We start from the raw sequence: 25,826 nt of genomic DNA, 5'->3' as shown, positions 1-25,826 counted from the left end.
GGTCTCCCAGCCCTTTTACTGTTTTTCTTATGAAACAGAATGGACTTCCTTTGTGCTCCTAAGATCGCTTCCTTGAGGAACAACCACTCTTCTTGTACTCCTTTCCTCATCAGACCAGGGTCCCACAGGGCTTCGTCAGCCAATCTCCTAAGCTTGTGGAAGTCAGTTTTCCTAAAATCAAGGATTTCTATCTTGCTGTCTGATTTCCCTGACTTACGGTGGATGGAGAAAGTGATCATCTTATGGTCACTGTCACCCAGTTTCCCTTTGATCCTCAGGTTGCTCACTAGATTGTCCCCTTTGGCCAGAACCAAGTATAGGAGTGCCTTGCCCCTGGTCAACTCGTAGACTTCTTGAGTTAGATAGAGCTCTTCAATGCAAGTGAGAAAGCTTTGAAAGTGAGGGATGATGGCTGAGGGCACTACCCAGCCGGGGCAGTGCTCGGGGCCTACGTGGGAATATGCAGCTGCAAGGCCCATCTGGAGAGCAGGATAGAGCCTTGGGTGGCTCAAAGGGTTAGGGGGGGAAGGGGTTGGCTCTTCGCCACTGCGCACACTCCCATTTGGAGTGTGAATGCCAGAGGCAACATGTTGGAGGGGTTATGTGAGGGGGGAGGGGACACATGCCCCCCCCCCCCGATTTGTGGACCCACAGCAGAATGTAGAGCTGCAGCCTGGCTGCCTCCATGGTCCAGTGGGTGGAACCCAGCATGGGAGGGAGAAGTGGGGTTGGGAGGCTTGGTGCTGCTGCTGCTGGAGCCCCGTGCCAGCCACACTGCCATGGGGAGGCACCCCCGCCCGCCTGGCAGCAGCAAAGGGGGCACAACTCCACACTGCCATCGCCATGCCCACTGCTGCTGGGTAGGCAGGGGGCATCTCACCATGGCAGAGCAGCTGATGTGGGGATCCCAGTGGCAGCAATGAGTCTTCCCACCCTGCTTTGCCCTCTTGCGCTGGGTCCTGCCCACTGGACCACAGAGGCCTCTAGGTGGAGGGCAGCAGGGTGGGGAGTCCCACAGCAGGCAGCCTGCATTCTCTCCTGCTCCCCCCAGGGCTCTGATTGACTCCTCTCTGAGCGTGCCACGGGGGGGGGGGGGGGGGGGGAGAGAAAGAGGGCAAGGGCTCCACACTCCACCCCAGCAATTGCTGCCACCTGTGCATGGCAGCTGGGGTGCTGCTGGCGCCCGTGGAGCAGGGAGGATGCAGCTGCTGGGTCCCCTAGCCTTGGCAGTTGGGGGCCCTCTCTGGCAGGGGGAGGGGGTGGACAGGAGGCTGTGAATCGAGAGTGAGGGGCACCAGCAGGGTTAGTGGGGTTTGGAGTGAGAGGCAGTAGCAAGGATGGGAAGCTGTGAACCAAAAGTGAGGGGCAACAGCACGGGTAAGGGCAAGGACCAGTGTATCAGGACTGCTTAGCACCACGAAGCAGACACAGAGGGGGAGCAGCCACAGCTGGACCCGTGTCCTGGTGAGCGAAGTGGGAGCTCTGATTTTTTTTTTTAATCATAGAAAAAAATCAAAATCTAGTACTGAAATATATAGGTATTTTGAATTAATTTTATTATAATGATTGAAGCACACGTAGGCTTCCAAACTGCAAATGTCAATAAAACATTGTGCTCAACTCTCGCACGCACGCACGCACACACGCGCACAGTGGTGTTTCATTATAATTGCAGAAAAATGCAGATACTGTTTTAAAATCAGAGAATTCTGGATTTTTTTAAACAGAGAAAGCCAGGAGCCCCTATGATAAGAATCAGTCTGAGAAATAGACTAACAAACATAAATAAGTATTTCTAACATCAAAATAAAAGTCAGTTCATAGAACTGAGATCTAAAGCTGTACTGACTTAAAACTAGACTCATACATTACTTGTGTGGATGAAGGAAGTGCTGTGGATATAGTGCATCTTGACTTACTTTTGACAAGGTCCCACACAACCTTCTCATAAACAAATTGGAGAAACATCGGTTATATAAAAATACTACAAGGTAGAGAGATAACTGGCTCAGCAGCCTCAAGCAAAGGGTAATTATTAATGGATCCACATTAGACTAGCAGAAGGTTTTAAGTGGAGTTCCCACAGGGGTCCATCCTGGGTCCAGTGCTGTTCAACATGCTTATTAACAATTTGAATACTGGCAGAGACAGCTTCTTGAGCATGTTTGCAGATGACGTGAAACTGGAAAGAATTGTGAACATGTTGAAGAATGTGAATGCAATTCAGAAGGATCTTGACAGCTCTAGCCCAGCTTTCCAGTTTAACAGGATGAAGTTTAAAGTGGACAAATGCAAGGTGTTACAACTCAGGATCAATAATCAAAACACCAAATACTAAACGTGGGACAGCTAGCTGAATGGCAGCTCTATGGAAAAGGTAGACCACAGACTCAATACGAGTCTGCAGCATGATGCAGCCGCATAAAAGGTGGAGTGTGATTTTGGGATGCGTACACAGAAGCATTAAGTGCAGGACATGTGAGATGATAGTGTCTGGCACTGGTTAGGCCTCATCTGGAGTACTGTGTGTAGTTTTGGGCTCCACATCTTTAAAAAGACGTGGAAAAGTTAGAGAGGGTCCAGAGGTGGGCAACAAAAATGATCAATGGCTTTCAACCAGCGTTCCCTCTAAGCTGTGTGGCGTGCGTGGCCGTGCAGCTTAGAGGGAACGCTGCTTGGAACGGAAGTCATACGAGGAGAGTTTGAAGGAGCAAGGCATGCTCAGCTGGTGGAAAAGGTGTTTATGAAGGGACATGATAGTAATCTTCAAATACATGAAGGGCTGCCATAAAGAAGAGGAAAAGCACCTTTTTTCTCTTGCTGCAGAGAGGAAGATGCAGCAAAGTAAATTTAGAATGGATATCCAGAAAAGTTTCTTCGCTGTTAGAATATAAAGGCAGTGGACTAGACTGCCTACAGATGTTGTAGACTGCATCACTGCAGGTGTTCAAGATGAGGTTGGACAGCCACTGATCAGGGAATAATCAAGGTATGGCTATGTCTAACTTTCTACCAAGGGTATTTCCCATACTTTCAGGCTTTATTAATTGCTCCCCTCCCTGACACATTTTTCTGCTGCGTGTCAGGGTGTTTTTAATACAGGTGCACCGATATATCAGTCCATATCAGATCAGCACTGATAAGAAGAAAATTGACATTATCGGCAATCAGCTTTTTTTGGCTGGTGTAGGCAATAATGTCACTGATAAATGCTATGTGCATGTGTGCAGCCGCCATGCACATAGCCAAAAATGCAGCCCAGAAACTTGGAGAGCAGCATCCAGCTGCTAAGTGGGGGGGGGGGGGGAAGAGGGGAAAGCAGATCAAGATCCCCATGGTGAGGGAAGGAGTGGGGCAGGGCTGCCCAGCCAGGGCAGGGTGTGGGATGGAGTGGTGGGTGGCTCTTCTAGAGGAGAGGGGTGGGGAGGAGTGGTAGCCAGCAGCAGTAGGTAGCGATGGCAATGTGGAGTTGTGCCCCCTTTGCTGCTGCCAGGCGGGCAGGGGTGCCTCCCCATGGCAGTGTGGCTGGCACGGGGCTCCCAGCAGCTGCAGCACTAAGCCTTCCACCACTGCATGAAGCCCCAAAGGAGGCATGGGGACCATGTGCCCCTTTGGATTTATGCACAGGGTGAGAGCAGGCAGCCAGCTGCAGGCTCAGGGGCTGCGCTGGCCTCTTCCCCGTGGGGGTGGAGCAGGCAGCAGCAGTGCTGGGGGGGGGCGGGGCACTACAGAGTGGCCATGGCAAATTTTGGGATAGCTGTACCCCACAACATCTCCCTGCCCCAGTGCTGCCACCGCCCACCCCACCCCCACTCACCCTTAAGCACAGCCCTGGACCAGCTCCCCCACTTGGAAGAGGCCAGATCAGGCCCTGGCTCCGAGCCTGCCCTCGCCCAGTGCACAAATCCAGGGGGGCACATGCCCCCCATGTCTCCCCTTGAGTGCATGCAGTGGTGGGGGCCATCCCTCTCCCTACCCCAGTGGACAAAACACCTGTTTCTCTCTTCTACACCCTGCCTCTGCCCCACTCCCTCCTTCACCATGGTGGCCTTGATCTGCCCCCACCCCCCACATCCCTCGACTTAACAGCTGGATGCTGCTCTCCAAGCTGCCGTGCTGCATATTGGATCAGTATCAGCCAACATGGCCGGTTAAGAATCAGCCATTGGTATCAGTCCAAAAAAAAATCTTTAAAAATCGGTGGACCCCCAGATTTTAAGCCTTCCCAGAAGCATTGGGTATTGCCTACAGCCAAGGCTGGGGACCTCAACTGGGATGTGCCAATGCTCCTGCTAGAAGGAGCACAGAGGTTCCTGGCTAGAGGGCCTTGCCCCTCTGCTCTGGGTCAGACTGACTGCTATATTTGAGGTTAGGAAGGAATGTTTTTGCCTTCCTCTAGCAGGTGTGGCCCTCTACCCAGGACCTCCTGAGAGTATATTGACAACATTTTACAGAACATTGTTTTAAACAACGAGAGTGACAGGGACAAGGAAAGAAATAAAAAAAGGAGAAACTCTGCTATTACAACCATACCCTTAAGTGTTATTTGTTACTATCCATCTGCAAATTGTATAAATGAAAATATCAACTAGAAAACAGTTCAGGATAGATCCCTGTAGACTTGAAATTGGAAGGCAGTTTGGCAGTGAATCGTTGTTAACTACTCTTTGAAACTTTAAGCCAATTGTTCATTCATCTTCTGGCAAATATGTCTAGACTGTATTTTCCTAGTCTACTTATGACTGCATAAGCATTAGTATAGTACTATACATCAAGTTCTTCCTCTAATTCAATAGGCCATTTTTATCCTGTCAAAGAAAGAAGTTAAATGACTGTGTATATTTTACATCAACCACAAACAATACGAGTTACTCAAGTTTGTAGTGATAGGTTTTCTTATTAGTAACCGTGATTTCTTTTGTTATATGTCTATATTGCAACACACAATTTCTACCTTTCAGTGTACCTCAGGTTTTTCTAACTTACGTTAGAGGTGTTTTTTCCTTCAAAGTATCCACGCTTGAGAGCTCATTCTCAACTGTAAGCTTTAAACTGTAAATAACCTGAAATTAGAAAGTGCATTTTTAGCTTCTATTGCATCATCACATGTTCAAGATCTTTTAGAAGCCACCTGATTCTCCTCAACCATAATTGTAAGTAGGCAATTTATAAAACGTTTGCAACTGTGACTTAGTCTAGCAGGAAGGAACTGTACAGGACAGGGGTGTCAAACATGTGGCTGACAGGCCAAATTTGGCCCCCAAAGCCCCATTATCCAGCCCCTGGTGCCTCCCCTAGGTTGCATGGACCTAGACTGACCCTATGGATAGGGCCTGGGGTGTGTACATGTGTGAGCACCTGTTCCAGCAGCACCAGGAACTGTGCCACGCATGGAGCCCATAGGCGCTACGTGTAGCACAGGTCCCAGACTGGCTAGAGCAGGTGCCTCATGCAGCATGGCGGACTAGCTATGAGTGCTGTTGATGGGGGGGGGGTGAAGAGTCAGGGGGAGAAGGTAACCCATGTTAGGTTGGGTCAACCCATGCCAATCTAAAATGTAATTCTTATCAGATGAAAACTAACTTTAGATTGGTAGTACCATTTTTTAAGGTGACTTAAGCCTCCTGCATGCTTGCACCCCCAGCCACTTAGATCGTCTGAAGCTTGGTTAAGGTGCCTAATACTTGTACGCAACCTCAGAATGCAACCATAAAGAGATATTACTAGCCTATTGTACAACCCCATGCCCACTTACCCTCACTTTTTAGCTGTTAGTATAGTGGTGCTCAACCTTCTGGCCCTATTGGTAGGATGAGTGATGTGGGGCCAGCCTCTGGGCTGGTTCCTGTGGGCAGAGTTGGTATGTGGGCTGACTCTATGCTGGATCCAATGTGGGACAGTGTCATCTGGCTTGCGGGGCTCCCCACAGGTATGGCCCCATGGGCTAGATTTGGCCTGTGGGCTGGAGGTTGAGCACCACTGGTTTAGTATAGCCATTTCTGATGTTTTACTATGTTTGGATGTTCTGGAATCTTCTTTACTGGAGGTTTCTAAGAACAGGTTAGACAAACAGGGTCTAAACATATTTCATCCTGCCTCAATGAGGAGGCTTCAACTAGATCTCAGGGTTCCTTTTCAAAATTCAATGATTTTAAATAATTTATTGTAAAACATCTCAATCTTTAAACACTGGTGATCTGGAAAGCATTTGAGTGGATTAATCATAACAATGTTATAGCTACCTGATTCAAATCACAACAGGTTCTGAGTGAAGGTGTAGTTTTTAACTCCTCTGCTATCCTCATCACTCCAATCAATTTGTTTTTCTTCTCTTCAATGTGCTGCTTAACCTTCAAGACATCAGATACGTAACTGTCTGTATTCTCCTCTAATTCTGCATGCAAGTGCTTTTTCCTAGAAATATATCAATTATCCAGATTATTTTTCAGAATTCAACAGATAATGTAACAGTACAGACCAAACTAAAACTAACCCCCACCCTCAAAACCACAACATTTTAATAGAACCATGTCACAGCTAGCTAGGTATTTGTGAAGAAAGGCTGAAAGAACTAAGATGTTTTGGTCTGGAAAAGATAAGATTGAGGGAGGAATTTGATAACTGGATTCAAATACCTGAAGGACAGTTATAAAAAGAAGGGATGTAGACCATTCTCTGGGGCCACAGGGGACAGGACCAGATGGCCTCAAACTGCAGCAAATGAGATGGCCTAGATTGAGGCCATCTAAGTCCTGTCTAACTAGAACAAATGGCCTCAAACTGCAGCAGAGGAAATTTAGGTTGAAGATTAGGAAGAACTTTCCAACTAGGGTGGTCAAGCACCAGAACAGACTACCTAGAGAAACTGTGGAATCACTATCCTTAGAAATTTCAAAAGCAGTTTGGATAGACACTTGGCTGGGATGATCAAGTGAGAGCTCCCTTGAGCAGGGGGCTGGATTAGATGACCTCCTTGAGGTCCCTTGCAGCCCTACTTTCATTCCCAAGCACCAGTTCTCCCTTCCCTTTTAAAGCAGGTAAAAATATTTGTTTTCTGGGTATGAACAAACACACTTTTGTTACAGACAGTGTACTTACTGGTCTATGCTTTTTCTTAGGTTTTTAAAATTCTTTCAATTTTCAAAATTCAATTCCCACATACTTCAATAGAGGACTGAAAATTGAGATACAACTTTAAAATTTACTGTATTTACTCACATACCACATGCACCTTTCCCCAAAAATATTTCTCCAAATTAGGGCATGTGTCAAGCAGGAAAACTAATTTTCTCCACCTACCAGACTCAGGGAGGGAAGGAAGAGAGCTCACCCTTCAAAGTCAAAGTCAGAGCTTCAATGTTAACCCTTACAGAGCCACTGCCAAATTAGCAGTTTAACTGAGCTGCTGCTAGTTCACCAATGACTGAGGGCTAACACCTTAGTTTTGCTAGAGCAGCACTGGCTGCAATGTCAGGACCCCTGTAGTCACAATTCAGCTGACTGGAAAAAGCTTTTTTTCTTCATTCTGCTGTCTTAAATAAGGTATGCATCTTATTTGAGGTCATATGGTGTACAAGAAAGTGTGGAAGTAAGCTTCTTCTGCTATTTTTTGAAAGACTCCTTCAGCACCCCCCCCCCCGACCATTCAAGTATAAAAAATACAATTATTAAAGGTTAAAAGAGAAGCCTGCTGAGATCATCCCTGTTTTTGGGTTTTAAGGAGTTATTTACAGTCAGGTGCAGATTTCAGACTGGGGGCTTTCCTTCTTGTACTGTTTTGTCTTGTAACTGTTTTAACAGAAACAATAGAAATATCTGAAATTTATTCTTAGAAAAATAACAAGTAGACATAAATAAAATGAATAACTTCTCTCTTAGTAGTGAAAATACATTTTGAAGTTCTGTTCATAGTAAAACCAAAATAAAGTTATTAAGGATCTAAAATATTAAGGAAGAAGTGAAACCAGTTAAATGATTTTTAAGTCTTTGTCTAGAAAACAAAAACACAGAGTATTACCTTGATTGAAGGGAAGCAATTAGATTACTAAACTCTTTATCCACAATTTCTGCAATCTTGCCTTCATCCTTCTTTGCCTTGGATTCCAAATATTCCAGTATCTATTTCATTTAAAACATTAATAAATAAATGTATATTAACTTATTTACACAAAATAAGCAGCATTTATTTAAAAAAAGTCACAAAACCAATGATTAGAAACACAATGACGTCACTGCCTCTGCAATGTTTATGTGCCATACTATAAAAAATGTGATCAAATCAAGTAGCACTGTGAAGATCCTGAACAAACATGGAACATGTAGGACTAGTAATCAAACGTCAAGAAAACAAACTGAAAAAAAAACAATGTAGATACAGCAAAACCAACTGTTTGTAATATCATTTAGAAGATGTAGACAAATTTGAGTATCTGAAAACCAAAAGAGAAAAACCAACCCAGAAAAACATGGGAGGAGACCAAGGTAGCCAGAATTATATACAAGTGGCAAGATCTTCACTTATGCAGCTGAACAGAATAGTTATTGAACAGAAATGTAAAATCAAGACTACCACATGGTAGTATAGTGATAATGTGAAAGCTGACCTACAAAGTAGGTAGAATATTTTATATATTGAATCCTGCAAGTTTTCTGGCCAAAACAGACAAACACAGACAGAAGAGAGAATCAAGCAAAGAACAGCATAATGTAATTCAAAGGAAGTGGACAGGTCACAGGGTAAGAATGGGAGATGAAAAAATACCTAAAACTGGTGATATTTCAGACACCGAGAAAGGAAAAAGACCCAGAGATACATGAAAGAAGACTGCAGAGAAAGAAAGGAAGGAATCTGAAACAGGATGGTAAAAATCAAGAAGAGCAGCTGGCAGAGGGTAGAGAAGCTTCTTTGTAGGTTGTATGTGCTACACAGGAACATACTTGAGTATACTCAGATAGCATCAACCTGTAAGGTTGACCCAGCTTATCTGTTGAAAATACCTTATTCACCTGGTGTGGGAATAGTTGTTTCAGCACAAAGTACCTTTATTCTGATATAACTTCATTCACCTTAGCAGGGGAGCAGGGATGCATCACCGCATATATCTGTAGAAGTGTTAAAGTTAGCATGCTGCAGAGAATGAAAGAGAGAATTAGAGAACACCCTCTTATTGGGAGCCAGACTTTAGTATGTATATACACACACGCACTTGAATTTGAAGAAAAGAATTATATATACACACAGCAAATTTGAAGATATATTTCCAATTTTGCTGTTAACACTATTTTGTTGACTGTGCTTTTGGATTACTTACAGGAAAAGTTTTCAAACTCTGTTCTTTTCTTGGGCTAGGTAGTTGGTGTAGAATGTTCCCACACAACTTTATTTTCATATCCAAGTATGGTCTTGCTGCAAATGCTTGATGACATTTCATACCATGCAGTTAAGAAGAACTATACTAAAACTGAATGCCAAATACATTTATTCATATCATAAAGTAAACCAGGGGGAGGCAATATTTTTTGGCCGGAGTGCTGAAAAACACCATAATGCCTACCTCGGAAGGTGCCGGAGTGCCGGCATGGCAGAAAAACAAAATGAGGGCAAGGGGTACATGGCAGGATGCCCTGCTTGTGCTCCTTGCTCCCCACCCAAAGCCTCTGTCCCCCAGCCCTACTGCCCCTTGCCCTCCACCCAACGCCCTTGGCCCCCAGCCCGACTGTCCCTTGCCCCCCCACCCAGAGCCTCTGGCCCCCAGCCCTGCTGCACCTGGCCCCACACCCAAAGCCTCTGCCCACCAGCCCTACTGCCCCTTGCCCTCCACCCAAAGCTGGGACGCTGCAAGCCCTGCTTAGAGCAGCCCGGGCTCTGTCGCTGGCAGCAGCTTCCCAGAGCCGGGGCTGGCCGCGGCGTACCAAGCAAAACGGCCTTGCATGCCACGCTCAGCACACGTGCCAGGGGTTGCTGACCCCTGAAGTAAACCATTGTCCTCTTGCACGCTGTAGAGCAAGCATACCAAATTGAGGTCTTTTAACAATTTTTCAACAGAGATTTAATAGTTGAGCACTGCTGGAGAGATGTCATGTTACTAAAAACTACTTTAAAATCAGAGAATTTGGAGAATAATACAGTACTGGTTTCGGAGATAATGGTACAACGTAGGTTCCTATTCTGTACTAAAATCTGGCTCCCAAAAATAGGGTGTCCTTTGTAATTCTCTCTTTCATTCTCTGCGGCATACTAACTTTAACACTTCTACAAATATATTCAGTGATGCTCCCCTGCCAAGATGAATGCAGTTATATCAGAATAAAGGTACTTTGTACTGAAATAACAATTCACCACACGAAGTGAATAAGGCATTTTCAACAGATAAGCTGGGTCCATGAGTATACTCATTTATGTTCCCATGTAGCACATAAATTAACAGAATAGTTCACAGAACATTCTAACAAATGGTATTTATATGTTTAAACTTGAATTACAAAAAAGGAAATGAGAGAGCAAAGATACATAATTTGATTGTGTAATCTGCATTTTGTGTTTTTTATTTAGATAAATAGTGCCCATAATATTAATGAAGAATACTACTTAAAGAACCTTCAAATTTAGGAGGCACAAATCAACAATGCTAACTACTGAGTTGCTAGTGAGAAGTGATGCTGGATTTTACTGCCAGCCAGCAAAACCCGAAACGAGCTCAGTTGTTTACATATGTAACAATCCTTCAGAAGTCAAAGAGCAGTAAAGGACTTAGAAGGGATGAGAACAAGACAAACAACAGCAGTTCAGCCATTAAACAGAAATCTTTCTGTAAAAACCGTACTAAGTAATCTGACTGTCACTCATCAGAACAGAACTGGAATTAAATGTAGTTTGAAATATTTCAAAAAGTGAATCAACCTCACCTTCTCTGCAGTATTTAACTGCTCAAGATTACAACCAGCCAGCTGCAAAGCTTCATCAATATCTTGTACGGTTATATTGTCCTGTGAAAAGAGCTGCCACAGAACTTTAAGTTTCTGCAGTATTCAAGTAAGTTTAAGTGTCTGACTACTTTTTCAAGTTATAAGATCTTTAAACAAGGAACCTGTATACAGCACTTTTGACATATACTTACATACAATAAATGACAGTTATTAAAAGCTTACTGTATACTATCACCTCCTACAAAGAAATGGTTGCCTTACTAACTGCAGTTATTAGCGATGGTTCCATGTGTGGCATCTCTGTCTTTAGAAGACACCTTCCGATACGTAAATTCAAGAACTTGCAGCCAGCAGCATTCACTACAGCAACGCACACAGCAAACACATTTAGGGGTTTAGGGATGTAGCTTAACAAGGTTCAATTTTTATGCACTTAGTGCAGGACCAACATTCTGAAGAAACTGGGAAGATGCCTTATATTATTATGCCTTCATTATAATGAAACTTCAATTTGCAATATTACACAAATAAAATAAAATATTGCCTCATGTATCCTTAAAAAAAATACAGTGCATCTAAAAATCAGTAGATGATTTGAGGCTTGTCCTTTTGTGGAAATGGGGACCAATTCCATGTGTGACTATATGGACTGGATTGCAAAACTGAGCTCATGTAGTGAAGATGTTCAACCCATTCCATTCCTGAGGCATCTGTGGAAGCACTGTGGACTTTTTGTGAGTGTAGGTAGAAGATACTAGAATGTTCACAGACACTAGAACATAGTATAGTCCTCCAGTTGTGGGCCCCACATTTTAAGAAGAACGGTGGAGTCATTCACAGACTAATACCTAACTTCTTAAAATGTGGGGCCCAAAACTGGATGTACTAACTCAGCTGAGGTTCAACCAGCTCTGAGAAGAACACAGTTTATCACCTGCCAGGTCTTATATACAAATAGAAACTGTATTTGCTTCTGCTGGCTCATGTTGAGTTTGATTCACCACAAGGCTTCAGCCACAGCCCTTCAGACTCCAAAAGGTCTCTCAAAGCCTTTAGAAGAACGGTGGAGTCATTCACAGAAGGTCCAGGAAAATGTTGACCAAAAAAAACCCAAGAATGAAACCCAAATTAGAATAGCCTAAAATGCTACCATGATAGTAACAAAGGTACCAAGAACTCTCATTAAGTGTGGCACCTATGATGAGAAGGAGTTTTCTTGTGAAGACCGAGGTGAAAAAGGCATTGAGTACTTCAGACTTTCCTGCATCATCTGACTTTAATCCACATTCAGAAAGGGACCCACTTTCCCTGACCTTTCTCTTGTTACTGACACACTTGTAGAAACCCTTCTTGTTAGCCTTCACTTTCCCTTGCTAGCTGCAACTCCAGCTGTGATCTGGCCTTCTTGATTTCATCCCTGCATGACTGAGCAATACTCTTATGCTCCTCCCTAGTTATCTGTAAAAGTTTCCACTTCTTGTAAGCTTCTTTTTTGTGTTTTAGCTCACTGAAGAGTACCCCGTCAAGCCAAGCTGGTCTTCTGGCATACTTGCTAGTCTTTCTGTGCATTGGGATGATTAATTCCTGCACCCTCAGTAAGGTTTCTTTAAGATACAACCAACTTTCCAGGACTCCTTTTATTGCAGAGGAGCCTCCCATGGGATCCTGGCCAAAGTCCGATTTTCTGAAGTCCACAGTCCTTACTCTGCTGTTCTCCATCCTTTCTTTCCTCAGAATCCCAAACTCAATCATCTCATGGTCACTGCTGCCCAAGTTGCCATCCACTGGTACATTCCCCACCAATTCTTCCTTGTTTGTGAGCAGCAGGTCAGGAAGAGCATGTCTCCTAGTTGGCTTCTCCAACACCTGCACCAGGAAGTTGTCCCTACCACTCTCCAAAAACTCCCTGGGTTGCCTGTGCACTTCCATATTGCCCTCCCAGCAAGTGTCAGGGAATAACACACATCCTCATCTGTTGAAGTGGCTGTCTCAATTTTATTGTGATGTATGTCTGGAAGACAGAATTAAGGGCACTTGATCTGAAAGAGGCCAAGAAGCCATCAATTTGTCTCCAAGATTTGTGCTATTGCACAAAAACAAGAGAAGAAGCTTTCACAGCCACTGAGGACCTACACTGCCCATCAAATATGGAACAAACTGACTTAAAGTGAGGAGTCTTAGTGAATATAGCAGCATGAAGGTGATACTGTAGCCTGTACTAGTTTAGTCTGGCTAGCATGGGTAACAGCAGCAGTAAAAACACTGTGGAATAGGTTTGCTAAGCACATGTGCATGTTTGCTATGACTTAGCACATGTTTGCTATCCAAGTATGATTTCACAATCATTGAATAGCTCATACTGATCAACAGCATGGACTTGAGCATGACCTAACAAGCTTTCATTAATTTCATTTAATTCATTCCTACCCTGACCATCATGTGCAAGTGCCTGGCCTGAAGATGCTTAATGAAAAGGCTCAGTACATTCTTGAGAAACAGCTATCAGAGCCAGAAGACTTGTTAGCTCTCACAGTTGCATTTCTAGCATTAATAAAAACCGGCTTACTGATAGCAGACTGAAATTACTTCTCAAACACAGAGTCTGTCTTCAAGGGTCCATAACTTGTCTTACACAGTTTTCACACAGATTAGGTTTGAAAAGCTAAACGTTGTTTCTTCATATTCTTTTGAAGTTGGTAACCGCAGTAAACATACTGAAATGTCCTCTCTGGGAGAGGATAAAATTGGTGCTTTAATCCCTCCCAAACAGATTATTGTGTTCTAGTGAGCTGGATCTCTTTATTAAAAAAAAAATAGAATTACTTTTTTTGAAGGGCTGTCATGTGGATCACAGTCTTCATCTCTTTCAAGATGTCCAAGATAACATTGTTTCAAATCTAAAAAGCAAGTACATGAAACAGTGTTCACAATTAACCAGCTAGAAAGTAATTTATCAAAAAAAATCCCAAATTTTGGAGAGGGAGGGGAGGGATCTCCATGGAGACTGTCCTGGGACCTCCACGGGCAGGATGTGCTAGGCTGGGCAGATGGGATGGGGCTGTGGGGAGTGGCATCCAGGATTGTAGGACAGTGACAGTGCAGGGCCAGGGCCTAGGCGAAGCTGCGACCTACTCCCTGCACGTTTCTCTGATGGGCACTTGTTTCACAGGCAGAGATGTGTGGGAAGCATATCACAGCTCTGCCCAGGCCCCACACTGTCACTACCCCATGATCCCATGCTTGCTCGCCTGTCCCATTCTGGGACGCTGCTTCCTGCCCACCTGCGGCCCCTCCCATCCGCCTGGCTGAGCACACCCTGCCTATGGGGGTCCTGAACAGGTTCCATGGAGACCCCACCCTCCAGCTCCATCCAGCACTCCTGGCAGTGGGTGTGGGGCAGACGAGCAGGATTGCTAGGGCAGCAGGGTTAGGTTCAGTAGCAGCAGTGACACTGGCAACAGCAGCTAAAAGGAGCTGGGGCTGCCAGGAAGCTGAGCCTGGCCACTGTAATGGCCAGGCCTGCTGCAAGCCTGGGGGCACAAGCTATGGCCCAGGCTGCCCCTCTTGCCTGGGCCAGGCAAGCTAAGGTACCTGCCATAGGCTGGATAAAATCCCTTGGTGGGCCAGATTTGGTCCACGGGCTGTATTTTGCCCACTCCTGTGGCAAAACAACCAGAGAAAATACAAAAAAGCAGTAAAAAACACCACACAAGGACTGTATAGCTATAATACAGAAGAAAAATCCATTCTTGCACAATGTAGCTGGATTCCTTCCATAAATTATATAATGTATTAAGTAATAATATAAAACTCTCTTTCCATTTATTTTTTCTTCCTTTGGACATTTTTTCCAAAATTAATGAGTGTGTTTTAAAATTAAGGCTAAGAAGGTGAACACAAACATTTTATAGTGACTGAATATATTCTGAAGATCAATAATGGAATGGAGAAGGTCTGTTTAGTATCTATTATTTTTATGGTAATAAATCAGGGATCTGGGTTTTCTGTTTCCCACGGGAAAACACAGATTTTCCCCTTTAAAGAAGAAAAACACAGGAAACTGCAAGTTTCCTCTTGAAGGTTAGCAGCAACACACGCGGCTGGCATATAGCTAGGCAGGGTGGTGGGAGCAGCTGGATATAGGTAAGTCTATGGGACAGGATGTGGAGTTGGAGGGCCAGGGTACCATCTGGGACCTGGGGGGAGGGAGAGGAGTGTGTGTTGGGGCTGCGATGGGGTGGAAGGGCAGGAGTCAGGGACACTGGCATGGCTAGAGGGGTTAGGGGACTGTGGGTCAGGTATGAGGGAACCAGCATGGATGGGGGGCACGGGGGCTGCAGGTTGGGAGTGAGGGACACCAGCATGGCCAGAGGCAGGGCACCAGCTTAATCAGGGCTGCTCAGCACCACAAAGTAGCTGGGGGGGGAGGGGAACTGCCGCAGCTGTACCCATGTCCTGGTGAGCAAAGGGGGCAGGGAGAGCTCTGATTTTCCATGATACAAAAACCAAAACAAAACAAATATATAGGTAGTTAGAATTTATTGTATTATAAATGATTGTGGAACTGGTAGGTTTCCAAATTGCTTTAAAATTGTAAATATACCAACAAACCACTGTGTTCAACTCATACCCATTTTATACACCTATACATAGTGGCATTTTTTTTAAAAATGAAAATAGCAGAAAAATGCTTATTTTGGTTGTTTTAAATCTGAGAATTTGGGATTTTGAAACAGAGAAAGCCATAATCCCTGCTAATAATAATATTAATTAAAAAAATCCTGACTGAACCTGCCAACAGGCTGTTGCTTTAGCAAACAGTTTGTATTATGTACAGACTGATGTTAAAATATTTGCAAAGGTAAAGAAGTAATCCTTAATTATAATTCAAAATACAACTCTAATTTGAATGTTTTAGTACAGAGCATTCACTCAAAAACCATGTTTCTGAGCTATCAAGCAGCTTTCAGAAAATTGTCACATTAACTTTCTTGTGTCTCATTTTTATCAAATGCGCTGTCATTTTCTATTGGGTTTAATTTGGTCAAAAATAATGTAAGTAGGATAGTACAACTAACACGCTGAAAACCTAGACAAGAATGTAAATAGCAACATTCTTTCTGAAAAATACTATTTTTAGAAGTATTTTTCTGCTGTTGCCCGTCTTAACAGCCAACCCAGAACATACTAAGCATTCTCAAAATAGATGGAGAACTCAAACGGAAATAAGAAACTCAAACAATAACCCCTCTTCCAAAAATTGAAGCCTGTAACTAGCTACACAGATTGTAGACCTTTAAGAAATGTGTATTCTCCATTAGCTTCTGTACCATGTACTCCTTTAGTAGGCCTTAGGTTGCTTATTAGAAGTAGATAAATTTAAGCAAAAGCCAAGTTAACATAAGGCAGGAAGGGAAATGCCATCAAGAGAACTCATTCGTGTGCAAATCAATGTTAGGAATAAGGTTAGGTCAGTTCTAGGGCACCAAAATCTACATTAATGGTTTAAGGCTAGTTTAACTATAGCAGGGCTGTCCAATTAGTAGCTTGAAGGCTGCATGCAGTCCAATCCTCCACAGTTCCAGTTACTGTAGCACCTGGGGTTTCTGGGCTCCTCTTCCCTCCTCTGGCTTTTGGTTCTTGTTCTCCTCCCCTGCCCGTCACCCCTGTTCCAGAGGAGTGGGTCAGCGGGAGGGTATTGCATGCATAGCAAGAGGGAGAGCCAGACTGCCAGCACGGGAAGAGGGGGGCTAGATTGTCCATGCTGGCTGTGCAACCATAAGACCCAGACTACTCATCCTGCATCCAGGGCCAAAAGACCCAGGCTGGTAGTGTTAAGCTAGAAGTTGGGGAGATGGGAGAGAGCTGGGCTGCATGCATTGCTTGCATGCCAAGGGAGGCAGAAGAGCTGGACTGCTGCAGGACAGGGAGGGAACTGGGAGCCTGTGGCTCACACAGTGTGCAGCCCCAGGGTCCACAGCCTACACAACACATGGCCCCCAGCTGCCCAGCAGTTGTACCGCCCTGAAGGATGACCTAAAGCACCTTTTACCATATCTGTGCTACTTTTATTTAGCAACTTTAAGTTTTAGATTGCGACAAGCAAGATAAAAAGGAAGCATTGTCCTAAGATGAGGTTAATGTCTACAGATGCACGCAAAGCAGTTATTCTTAAAACAGCCTCCAGAACTTGGGTAAGATTTCTCTAAGACGCAGGCCACCTGTTAGGATTCTTAAGATTTTAAACTTAAAATTCAACAGAAAGAATAATCCTAAAATCTAAAATTACCAAGTACTGGGTTACAAAGATACACATTATCTAATTATGTTCTTGTTATCTATTGTATTATCCTTCATTTGCTTGCAATAAACACTTTAAGACCTTTAACAAAATTTTTCTTTGCATTCACTCCATTGACAGATTTGATCTGGTTGGAACAGAGAGACTGCTTTAACTTCTGGAACCCCAGATTACCTCTGGAGTTCAACAATGCATCTAGGAAGTATTAGACAAAACTTTTCAAATTGAAGATAAATAATTAGAATCAAGCCCTTACCTTCCACATTCACCTCTTTTTTTAGTGAGCGACACACACAAAGTTTTCTTCTGTATGATTTGGTAACACTCTCTTGCAATGTTTGATGGCATTTCCTTCAGAGGTTAAAATTTTAAGGTCAGTGGGACATGACTATTTACAGTTCCTAACTCCCCCCAAGATACAGCTCCCTTACTAAACATAATGTTATGTAGGACAAACATGCTTTCAAGTGGAGACACAGGACCAACAAAAAAAATCTATGGTAACAACCACATCACTAACATAGGCATTATTGTAGTTAAAGTTCAAAGTATTTGACACACGGGCTGAAAAAAATACTGTACACATAATTAAGAGCTACTCAGTTTAATACAGTTATTCAACCAGAAGCAGTTTACTGAATAAATCAGTTCCACTTTTGTGATAAAAGAACCATTCTATGCTTATTTGCAAATTGCATGACTGGAGAAGTGACTTGTTGACACAGTTTGCCACCATAATAAGTTATCCACACGGCTGCTGCAGGAAGCGCTGGGCAGCACTGAAGGGACAGTGCCATTTTTCCCCTGCACCAAGCACACTTCTGCCCCACCAGCTCTGCTGCTGCTGCTGCTGTTCAGTATGAGCAGGCACGGGGCAGGGCAGGGCTGCGCGTAGTTCCCTTCCAGTACTGTGGGGTTGGGGCCAGAAGCTGCCTAGAAAGGCAGTCCTGCATGAAGCCACCACAGCCCCACTGCATGCCCAGGGGTAGCAGGATGCACAACAGGCGGGCGGTGCAGCGCAGGCACGGGGGCTGGGTCAGGGCTGTGCCTGTACCCGGCTGATTGCTTCTGCTGGGTTCAGTCCAGAGGAGGTGTGGGGTGGGGCTTAGGCTGTGCTCTGTTGGCAGTGGCGGGGAGGCGCTGCATGGCACTTGGGCTTTGGGCTGTTGCGGGGTAGGGGCGGGCGATCTGCTCATGGGGGGGGCGCTCCCATGCACACCCCATCTCACCCACAAACCCACTCTCCCCCATACACAAATCACACTCCTCACAAACTCCACACTCCCACACCCATCCATGGGTTTCAGGGGGGAGCCCTGCTCACTACTACCTGCACACACTCCACCTCACCCCACCACACACACACAAACACCCCTGCACACTCCTAGCCAGCCTCCCCCTCTACCCACCCCACAAACCCCATACTCACCCACACATCCCTACAAAACATACCCCCATAAGCCCTTCATACCCACCCACATTCACACATACTGCCACATCCACCCCATACCCCACATCTACCCACAGCTCCCCACAAACCCCATGCCCAGCCACCCACCCCCTGCAATATACAAGAGGAAGTCTTCATTTTGAACTGTTATCCAATCACCTCTATATATACATGATGCAAAATCTTTTAAAAATAAAATATTATTCTGGATGTTAGATTTTTAGTATATACTTTTTTTCCCCTCTGGTTCCAAGATGGCAAACCCCACTTCCCAAAAGAAGCACTTCCGGGGCAAGGGCAGGGGGTTCTGGTGGCAAAGGTCAGGGGTTCGAGGGCAGGACTTCCAGTACCAAGACAGTGACTGGGGGCAGGACACCAGTCGAGGGGCAGGGCTATCCTTGCAGCCCTTGACAACTCACCAAAATTTGTTAAGCAGCCCTTCAGCCGAAATAATCGCCTGCCCCGAGTTAGCGTCCCACAGCTATTTTTAAATACGTGGGAGTTTAATACACATGACACTGAGGCAACGCTAGAGTGTTATAATTAGAATGTGGAACAGACTTGATTAATCAAGTCTGCTCTTTCACATTCTAATAGAAAGTGAACAAGCACATCTAAAGGCAGAAGAAGATTTGCACCTACTTTGTAGACTGCAGTTTTCTTGTATGAAATTCTTCGCAGTCATCCATCTGGCAGAAATGCTTGTACTTAGTTACAGTGGTGATAGCCTTTCAAAAAAGAAAACCAACAGAAAACATGAATTTAACAATTGTTATATTGTATTAAACAACAACACACTTTTCAGATCTCATAATTTTATGCATCCATAATTGAATAAAATAATTTAATCAAAGTTCAGATTAAAAAAATGAATTGGCTGAAAAGACTTAATTATCAAGAGCCTACTCAAGTTCTACAAAAATGTTGCCAGCATTTTGAGTTTTTAACACTAGAAGGCTGTATTTTAAGAACACGTGCACTATAACTGGGTAGACTGAACAGAAATAAATGTCAAAGCCTTTAAATACAGCTACAGACCCCTTTATTTCCACAGTATTTCAGATCAGCCTGGTGCATCCCCCTTCTCTACTCTTGTGCCATGCCACTGATCCCTCTCCTCCACAGCCTTCCTTGCTGCTCTCTCTTGCCTCCAACACTGCTGAATGTGGCCCTTTCCCAATGCCACTGGGAACAGTAATGGATGGTGCATGATGGAGGTGGCAGCAGGAGGCTTGGGCACTGTGGATGGAATCAGCAGCCTGCCACTCTAAAAGGTTACCAACCCCTGGCATACAGTAATATCTCGACTTCTCCACAAAAAAGCATCATGTTCATCAAACAAGCCCTGATGAGGAAATTCAAGCTCTTATTGACAGAAAAAGGAGAGCCTTCAAAGCTTGGCAGATGTCGATTCCAAACAGAAGCAAGACATTTAAATCACACTGAAGCAGAGACCCAAAAGAAAATTCAAGAGCAAAAAGAACAAGTGGCAGGAGGACAAAGAAAGAAGATACAAAAGTTTACTTGGCAGCCACGCTATGTGTAGTTCTCTCAGCACAACCAAAGCTATCTATGGCCCAAACACACTAGAAGCCACTCCTGTGAGGTCTGAGGATGGAACAAACACTCTTTAAAAGATAGCTCCATCAATACACAGTAGAAGGAATACTTTCAAGAGCTTTTGAAATGAGATTTTAGTGTCAAAGATAATACCAAAGACATTAAGGACTACCTTGCAGATGTACAAACTTATCAAGAGGCTTTAAAAGCTGCTGAGCAGGTAATAAGCAACAAAAAAGCATGTGGTCCTGATGAAATCTGTAAGGCTGGTGGGAGAAACTCCCCCCCACAAAAAACCTCTCCTCTCACCCAGTACATGCCATTATTCTGAAAATCTGGAAACATGAACAGATTCCCAGCGAGATTTAAGAGATGCTAGAATTGTAACTAATCTTCAAGAAAGGAGATAGATCAGATTGCAGCAATTACCCTGGCATTGCACTCCTGTCCATAGCTGGGGAGATCCTCACCCACATTCTCAACAGACTCGCTCCCCATGCCAAGGAGCTTCTACCTGAGTTCCAATATGGTTTCAGACCATTCGGAGGCATAACAGACATGATCTTTATTGCTACACAGCTGCAGAAGTGCCATGAGCAACACAGATCTTGGTTGAGAGAGAGGCCCTACAGAAGATCTTGATCAGATTCAGATGCCTGCCAAAATGTTACCATCAGACTTCTTCACGACAACATGACAGCAATTGTCCTAAGCAATGGCTTGGAAACAGACTTCTTCACCATCAGAAGTGGAGCCAAGCAAGGATGAATGATTGCACCACCACTTTTTTACAAATCTGTATCACAGTTATTCCATAGCTCATTGATGACAGATTTCCATCTGGAGTCACCATCCAGAATTGCACAGATGAGAATCTCTAACTTCAACCAGTTATATTCCAAATGAAAGACTCCCAATACCTCCATTACTGATCTGTAGTACACTGACAATTTCATCCTCTGGGACCATTCAATGGAAGAGCTTCACATTACTCTCAATTGCTTCTATGAAATGCTTGGACTCACCGTCAACTTCACAAAAACCAAGATCATTTAGCAACCCACCCCAAACCAACCAGCTGCTTCTGCACATATTACAATTAAGAGTTTAGTTTCTGGAGAACATTAAGCATTTGCCCTACCTGTGTAGTCATTTCCCCCCCGACTAATAAACATACATATTCAACACAAAATAAAATTTGCCAGCGCTGCCTTTGGTCATCTCCAAAATTGTGTCTTTGATGATCATTACATCAGAACCCAAACCAAACTTCTCATTTACCAGGCTGTTGTCATCATACCCTGTTGTATGGCTGCAAAACCTGGACAACTTACCAGAAACACCTGAAAGCCTTGGAATGTGACCATCAGTAATGTCTGCAGAAAATCCTCCATGTCAACCAGAAGGACAGAACAGCGAATGCCAGCATTCTGGCTCAAGCAAACACCACTAGCATTGAGCCATGCTTATATGGCATCATTGGACAGGACCTATCATAGAGATGCCCGACAACCAGTTCCCAAAACAGGACCTATGCTCCCAACTCATTTATTTCCCCACTCTAGAGGTGGGCAAAATTGTGTTTGATAATATATTTTATTGGACTAACCTTATAGTTGGATTTTTTCCTTTAAAAGGAGAAAAACCCAGGAAACCATAGGTTTCCCCTTGCAGGCTGGCAAAGTTCTAGCCTGCAAGGGGCTGCTTAGGGGCAGGAGGGTGATCAGAGGCAGGGGGCCACATGCATTTGCACACACCCACATTGCGGGTCACGAGCATGCAGCCAGGCTCCTACTTGAAGGTCTGTGGAGGAAGGCATAGGCGATGTGTGAGAGGGTGGGGGCATAGGTGATACATAGGAGGGCAGGGAAGGGACCCATGAGTTTTGTGACCACAGCAGGGCACAGGGCTGTAGCCTAACCATACCAACTGATCATTTAATTAATGGTGTGATAGTAACGCACCACAAAGTTATTACATATATTTTTGTGGAATAACTTTATGGCTTATTCCTCCTTTCATCACAGCATTAACGGATTGAACATCTGGCTGGGTGACTGATTATCAGGTCTTAAGTGTAGATACTGCCTTAAGAGTATGGCTTTCCTAAAAAAAATTAACACCCGAGTAAACCACTTTGGGGTTTTTTGCAAAGCACCCCCACAACAACTATTTATCCCGCTGTAATCCCACCTAATCACATGTAGCAACTAGGCTTCTGGGACATATTCTATGGTTCTTTGCACTGCAGTAAACTAAGTCACTATGGCAGTAGTTTTAAACCTTTTAAACTTTCAAGACTCCACTTGAAAAATGCCACTTATCTTTCACTTATTTTTTGATTGTGGAAAAATACTAGAGGAACTCTTCTGTTGCAATGAACTCAAAGACCACAACAGGCCAGAATGTTTTGGACATTATGGGTTCCTACTTGAAATATCTGGGTTTGTCCTGAAAATCACACATGGTAGGTACCTGGCACACCTATTGGTGCTAATATTGTGCAGCACCTTTAAAAGGATACCATGGCACCCTGCCTGAGAATCACTACATTATGAATTTCCCTGTGAACTATGGAGGAACTGTTAACAGTTAACAAGCTGTATTATTTTGAGCTTTGGCAGACCAAAGCCGACAGGCCACCCAGTCAAAACAAAAGCATCACCATAGTTGATCTAAACATCTGTGTGTAAGGATGGGACTAAAGATAGGAAAAACTCAAGCCATGACTCAAGTTATCTTCATTACAAAGTTAATCTCTTACCGTTATTTACTTGAACAAACACATTTACTGCACACCAAATAAGGTTAAGACCCCATATACAAACATCACTGAAAAAAACCTGATTTAAAAAATGCATTTTTATTTGAAACAGCTGCATTAAAAGGTCAATAGTGATCAACAATTACAACTAAGTTTTTCCTTATAATAGGACATAAATATGGCATGTGAGCTATCACTGGGCAGCATTTTCGTTAGCAAACTAACTTGACATTTAGAAGTTACCAACACTTACCTCACAATCATGAGGTATTTTCGTACTTGACCCATGTGCTACTGATAAATGTAATTCACAGATGTCCTGTCCACGGTGTGATGCACGGTGACAACTGCCTGATTAAATCAATTAAGCAGTAAATATTAGCAGTATCTAAATGTAATTTCAGCATTTTTCACAGTTGAGCATTTTTTAAAGTGACAGTTCCCATGTAAAGCCACCCAATTTGCAAAAACAGTAGGATTATTTAAGAAGAAAACAGGAAACTCAGGACCAAAAAAAAAAATCAAAAAAAAAAAAATCACAATTTCTAGCATTTATCAAAAAGATATTTGAAAAGAATGGTGGAGAGAGAAAACAACAAAATCAAAACCAAACAAGTAAAAAGATCCATGTCTTCCAAAGCCTAGCACTTTTCAACACAATTTTTATGCACAGCTATGCGGCTTTCTTGAGATTCAAAAAATTAAGAGCAAAACTGACTGGGCTCCAGTTTTTTCAGGTGGACCCGAGTTCTTGGATTGTTCTGAAAGGGGAATTTACAAATACCAGGGAACATGATTATTTATAAAGATATTAGAAACTGGTTACATCTTTTACATATGCACGTATAGAGGCTGCCAAAAGGCACTGGAAATTGTTCTGGGACAGGAAGCAGCACAAGCATACAGCCTGCAGCTGACCCCTCTCCGCTGCCCTTCATACCTTCCCTGGACCAGGGATCAGTCTAGGGAACAAGTGGGAATCACTCCTCCCAGTCCCAGGGGGACTGGAGTAGCAGGGCAAAGCCTCCTGCCTGGTTCCCAGAGCAGACCTTCAATTAGAGGGCTCAGCCGGGAGCGCAGCTGGTGCCTGGCTTGTTAAGTGTGGCACAGATGAAAGCTGTGCCCCCAGCCTCACCACACAACCAAGGCTGTCCCTGGTAGTCCTGCAAGGACAAGGTCTGTGCCACCTAACCCTCCATCAGCTCCTGCTACTACTTCCAGGGAGCTCCCTCACTCACCCTTGTCTCCATGCAAGCAGCAGCTGCGGTAGCAGCTAGCAGGCAGCCCTGTTCCCATTGTTGCCCAAGGACAACAGGGACAGGGCAATCTGTCACTATGTGAAGAAACAGGCACTTCCCAGTCCAGGCTGCCAGTGCCCCCTTTGAAGTACTGTGCGTGCAAGAAGCTGGTTCCTAGTCCCAGGTTGCTCACAGGCCAGGCACTTTAAAGTCTGTGCCAGCAACTCAGGGACTGGTGAGCTGCTTCCCATTGTCAAGGCTGCCAGCACACCCTTTAAAACTTCCCAATGTGTGAGCAGTCCCAGACCAGGCAGCCACTTCCAAGTCCCAGGCAATTTGCATGCAGGGCACTAAAGGGCATGCCTGCAGCCCCAGGGCCAGGGCTGCATGCTAAACACCCAGGGGTGGGCAGGACTGCTTTCATTATCACCAGGTAGGGACAGGGATACATGCTAGACACCCTGGAAGGGGATTCTGCTCCCTAACTAGCTCCTGCAGCTGCTGTCCTGTCCCAGCCACTCTGGCATCCTCACTGCTGCAGAGCACCCTGCAAACTGGACAGTCTAAGAAGAAACCTGAAAAAGCCAGAAACATGCCAAAACTTCTTTCCATTTCTGCACAAAAGTTTCCAGCTCATGCAGACAAGCAGGTACAGTACTTCATTCCCAGTCAGACATGCCAAGGCGGGAGCTAGTCTCTGGTTTCTTCAGGCTCCCTCCTAGGCAGGTGTCAGCACTTCATGGGGGGCCCAGCCTGGAGCCGCAGGCAGGCGGGGCAGCCCAGGAGGAGGGCTGCGACCTGCGGAATCGCAGGAGAGGCACAGGCAGGCTCTACCGATACGAAAACAAGAGCCCAAGCCCTGTTGCCGCCACCTCGAGGAGGAGGCTCAGGTCTTTGAGAGTTGCAGCCCGGGTTTTCCCGCCTACACGGGCCGCTTCCCCCGACGCCCGCCAGGCCACCGACGGAGTCGCCTCAGTCCGACCAGGACCTCGGCCCGCCGCGGGCAGAGAACGAGGCCCAGGCTCACCTTGGGGCTTCCAGTACCGCTGCCGCCCCACTCCGCCCGCCATGGCACCCCCACTCCCTGCCGGCCCGCCGGCCACGCGCCGCACACGCCGCACGCACGACCCAGCCAATCAGAAGCTCGCGCTCCCTACTCTCAACCAACCACGGCACGGCGGAGACGCCTCCGAGGGACTGCCCCCGCCTCCCAGCGGAGTCGAAAGGCAAGTTGGGGTGCATCACGTGGCCTCGGGGGCAGAGTGGGCGGAAGCGCCGGCGGTTGGGGGACGCGTGGAAGAAAGTAACGGCTCCTTGGTGGCGGTTATTGGCCCAACCGCCCGCGGGGGAGCGGGGTAGCAGCGGTTACGTTTGCAGAACTGAGGTTGGGCATGTGGTGACCGGAAGCTGCCTGGCATCTTGCTCCACTGCATAGTCTGGTACAAGAGGGCATAGAAAAGCCCCTCCTGGCTTCTTGCATATCCCCTGGCTCCTCACGGTGACACCAACACTCCAGCCACCTCAGTTAAATGCATTCATACGTCAGAAAATTAGGGTTGGAAGGGACCTTAGGAAGTCATCTAGTCC

General features: G+C 45.0%; 1 protein-coding gene across 1 annotated transcript in view; it reads right to left on the bottom strand.

Moving 5' to 3' along the window:
• Positions 1 to 25,339, bottom strand: part of RNF17 (ring finger protein 17) — a 118,958-nt gene extending 93,619 nt beyond the window's left edge. Inside the window, exons 1-9 of the mRNA XM_025192461.1 lie at positions 25,267 to 25,339; positions 23,255 to 23,352; positions 19,320 to 19,405; positions 17,484 to 17,578; positions 13,750 to 13,823; positions 10,906 to 11,019; positions 8,018 to 8,118; positions 6,243 to 6,414; positions 4,987 to 5,063 (exon numbers count right to left, since the gene is read on the bottom strand). Of these exons, the coding sequence (XP_025048246.1) occupies positions 4,987 to 5,063; positions 6,243 to 6,414; positions 8,018 to 8,118; positions 10,906 to 11,019; positions 13,750 to 13,823; positions 17,484 to 17,578; positions 19,320 to 19,405; positions 23,255 to 23,352; positions 25,267 to 25,309 (860 nt within the window). The 5' untranslated portion in view covers positions 25,310 to 25,339. The remainder of the gene's footprint in view (positions 1 to 4,986; positions 5,064 to 6,242; positions 6,415 to 8,017; positions 8,119 to 10,905; positions 11,020 to 13,749; positions 13,824 to 17,483; positions 17,579 to 19,319; positions 19,406 to 23,254; positions 23,353 to 25,266) is intronic.
• Between the last annotated feature and the right edge of the window lie 487 nt (positions 25,340 to 25,826).

The sequence above is a fragment of the Alligator sinensis genome, unplaced genomic scaffold (assembly GCF_000455745.1).
Source record: "Alligator sinensis unplaced genomic scaffold, ASM45574v1 scaffold1266_1, whole genome shotgun sequence".
Lineage (NCBI taxonomy): Eukaryota > Metazoa > Chordata > Crocodylia > Alligatoridae > Alligator > Alligator sinensis.
Note: the sequence above shows the minus strand (reverse complement) of the source record. Positions and strands in the feature narration are given on the sequence as shown.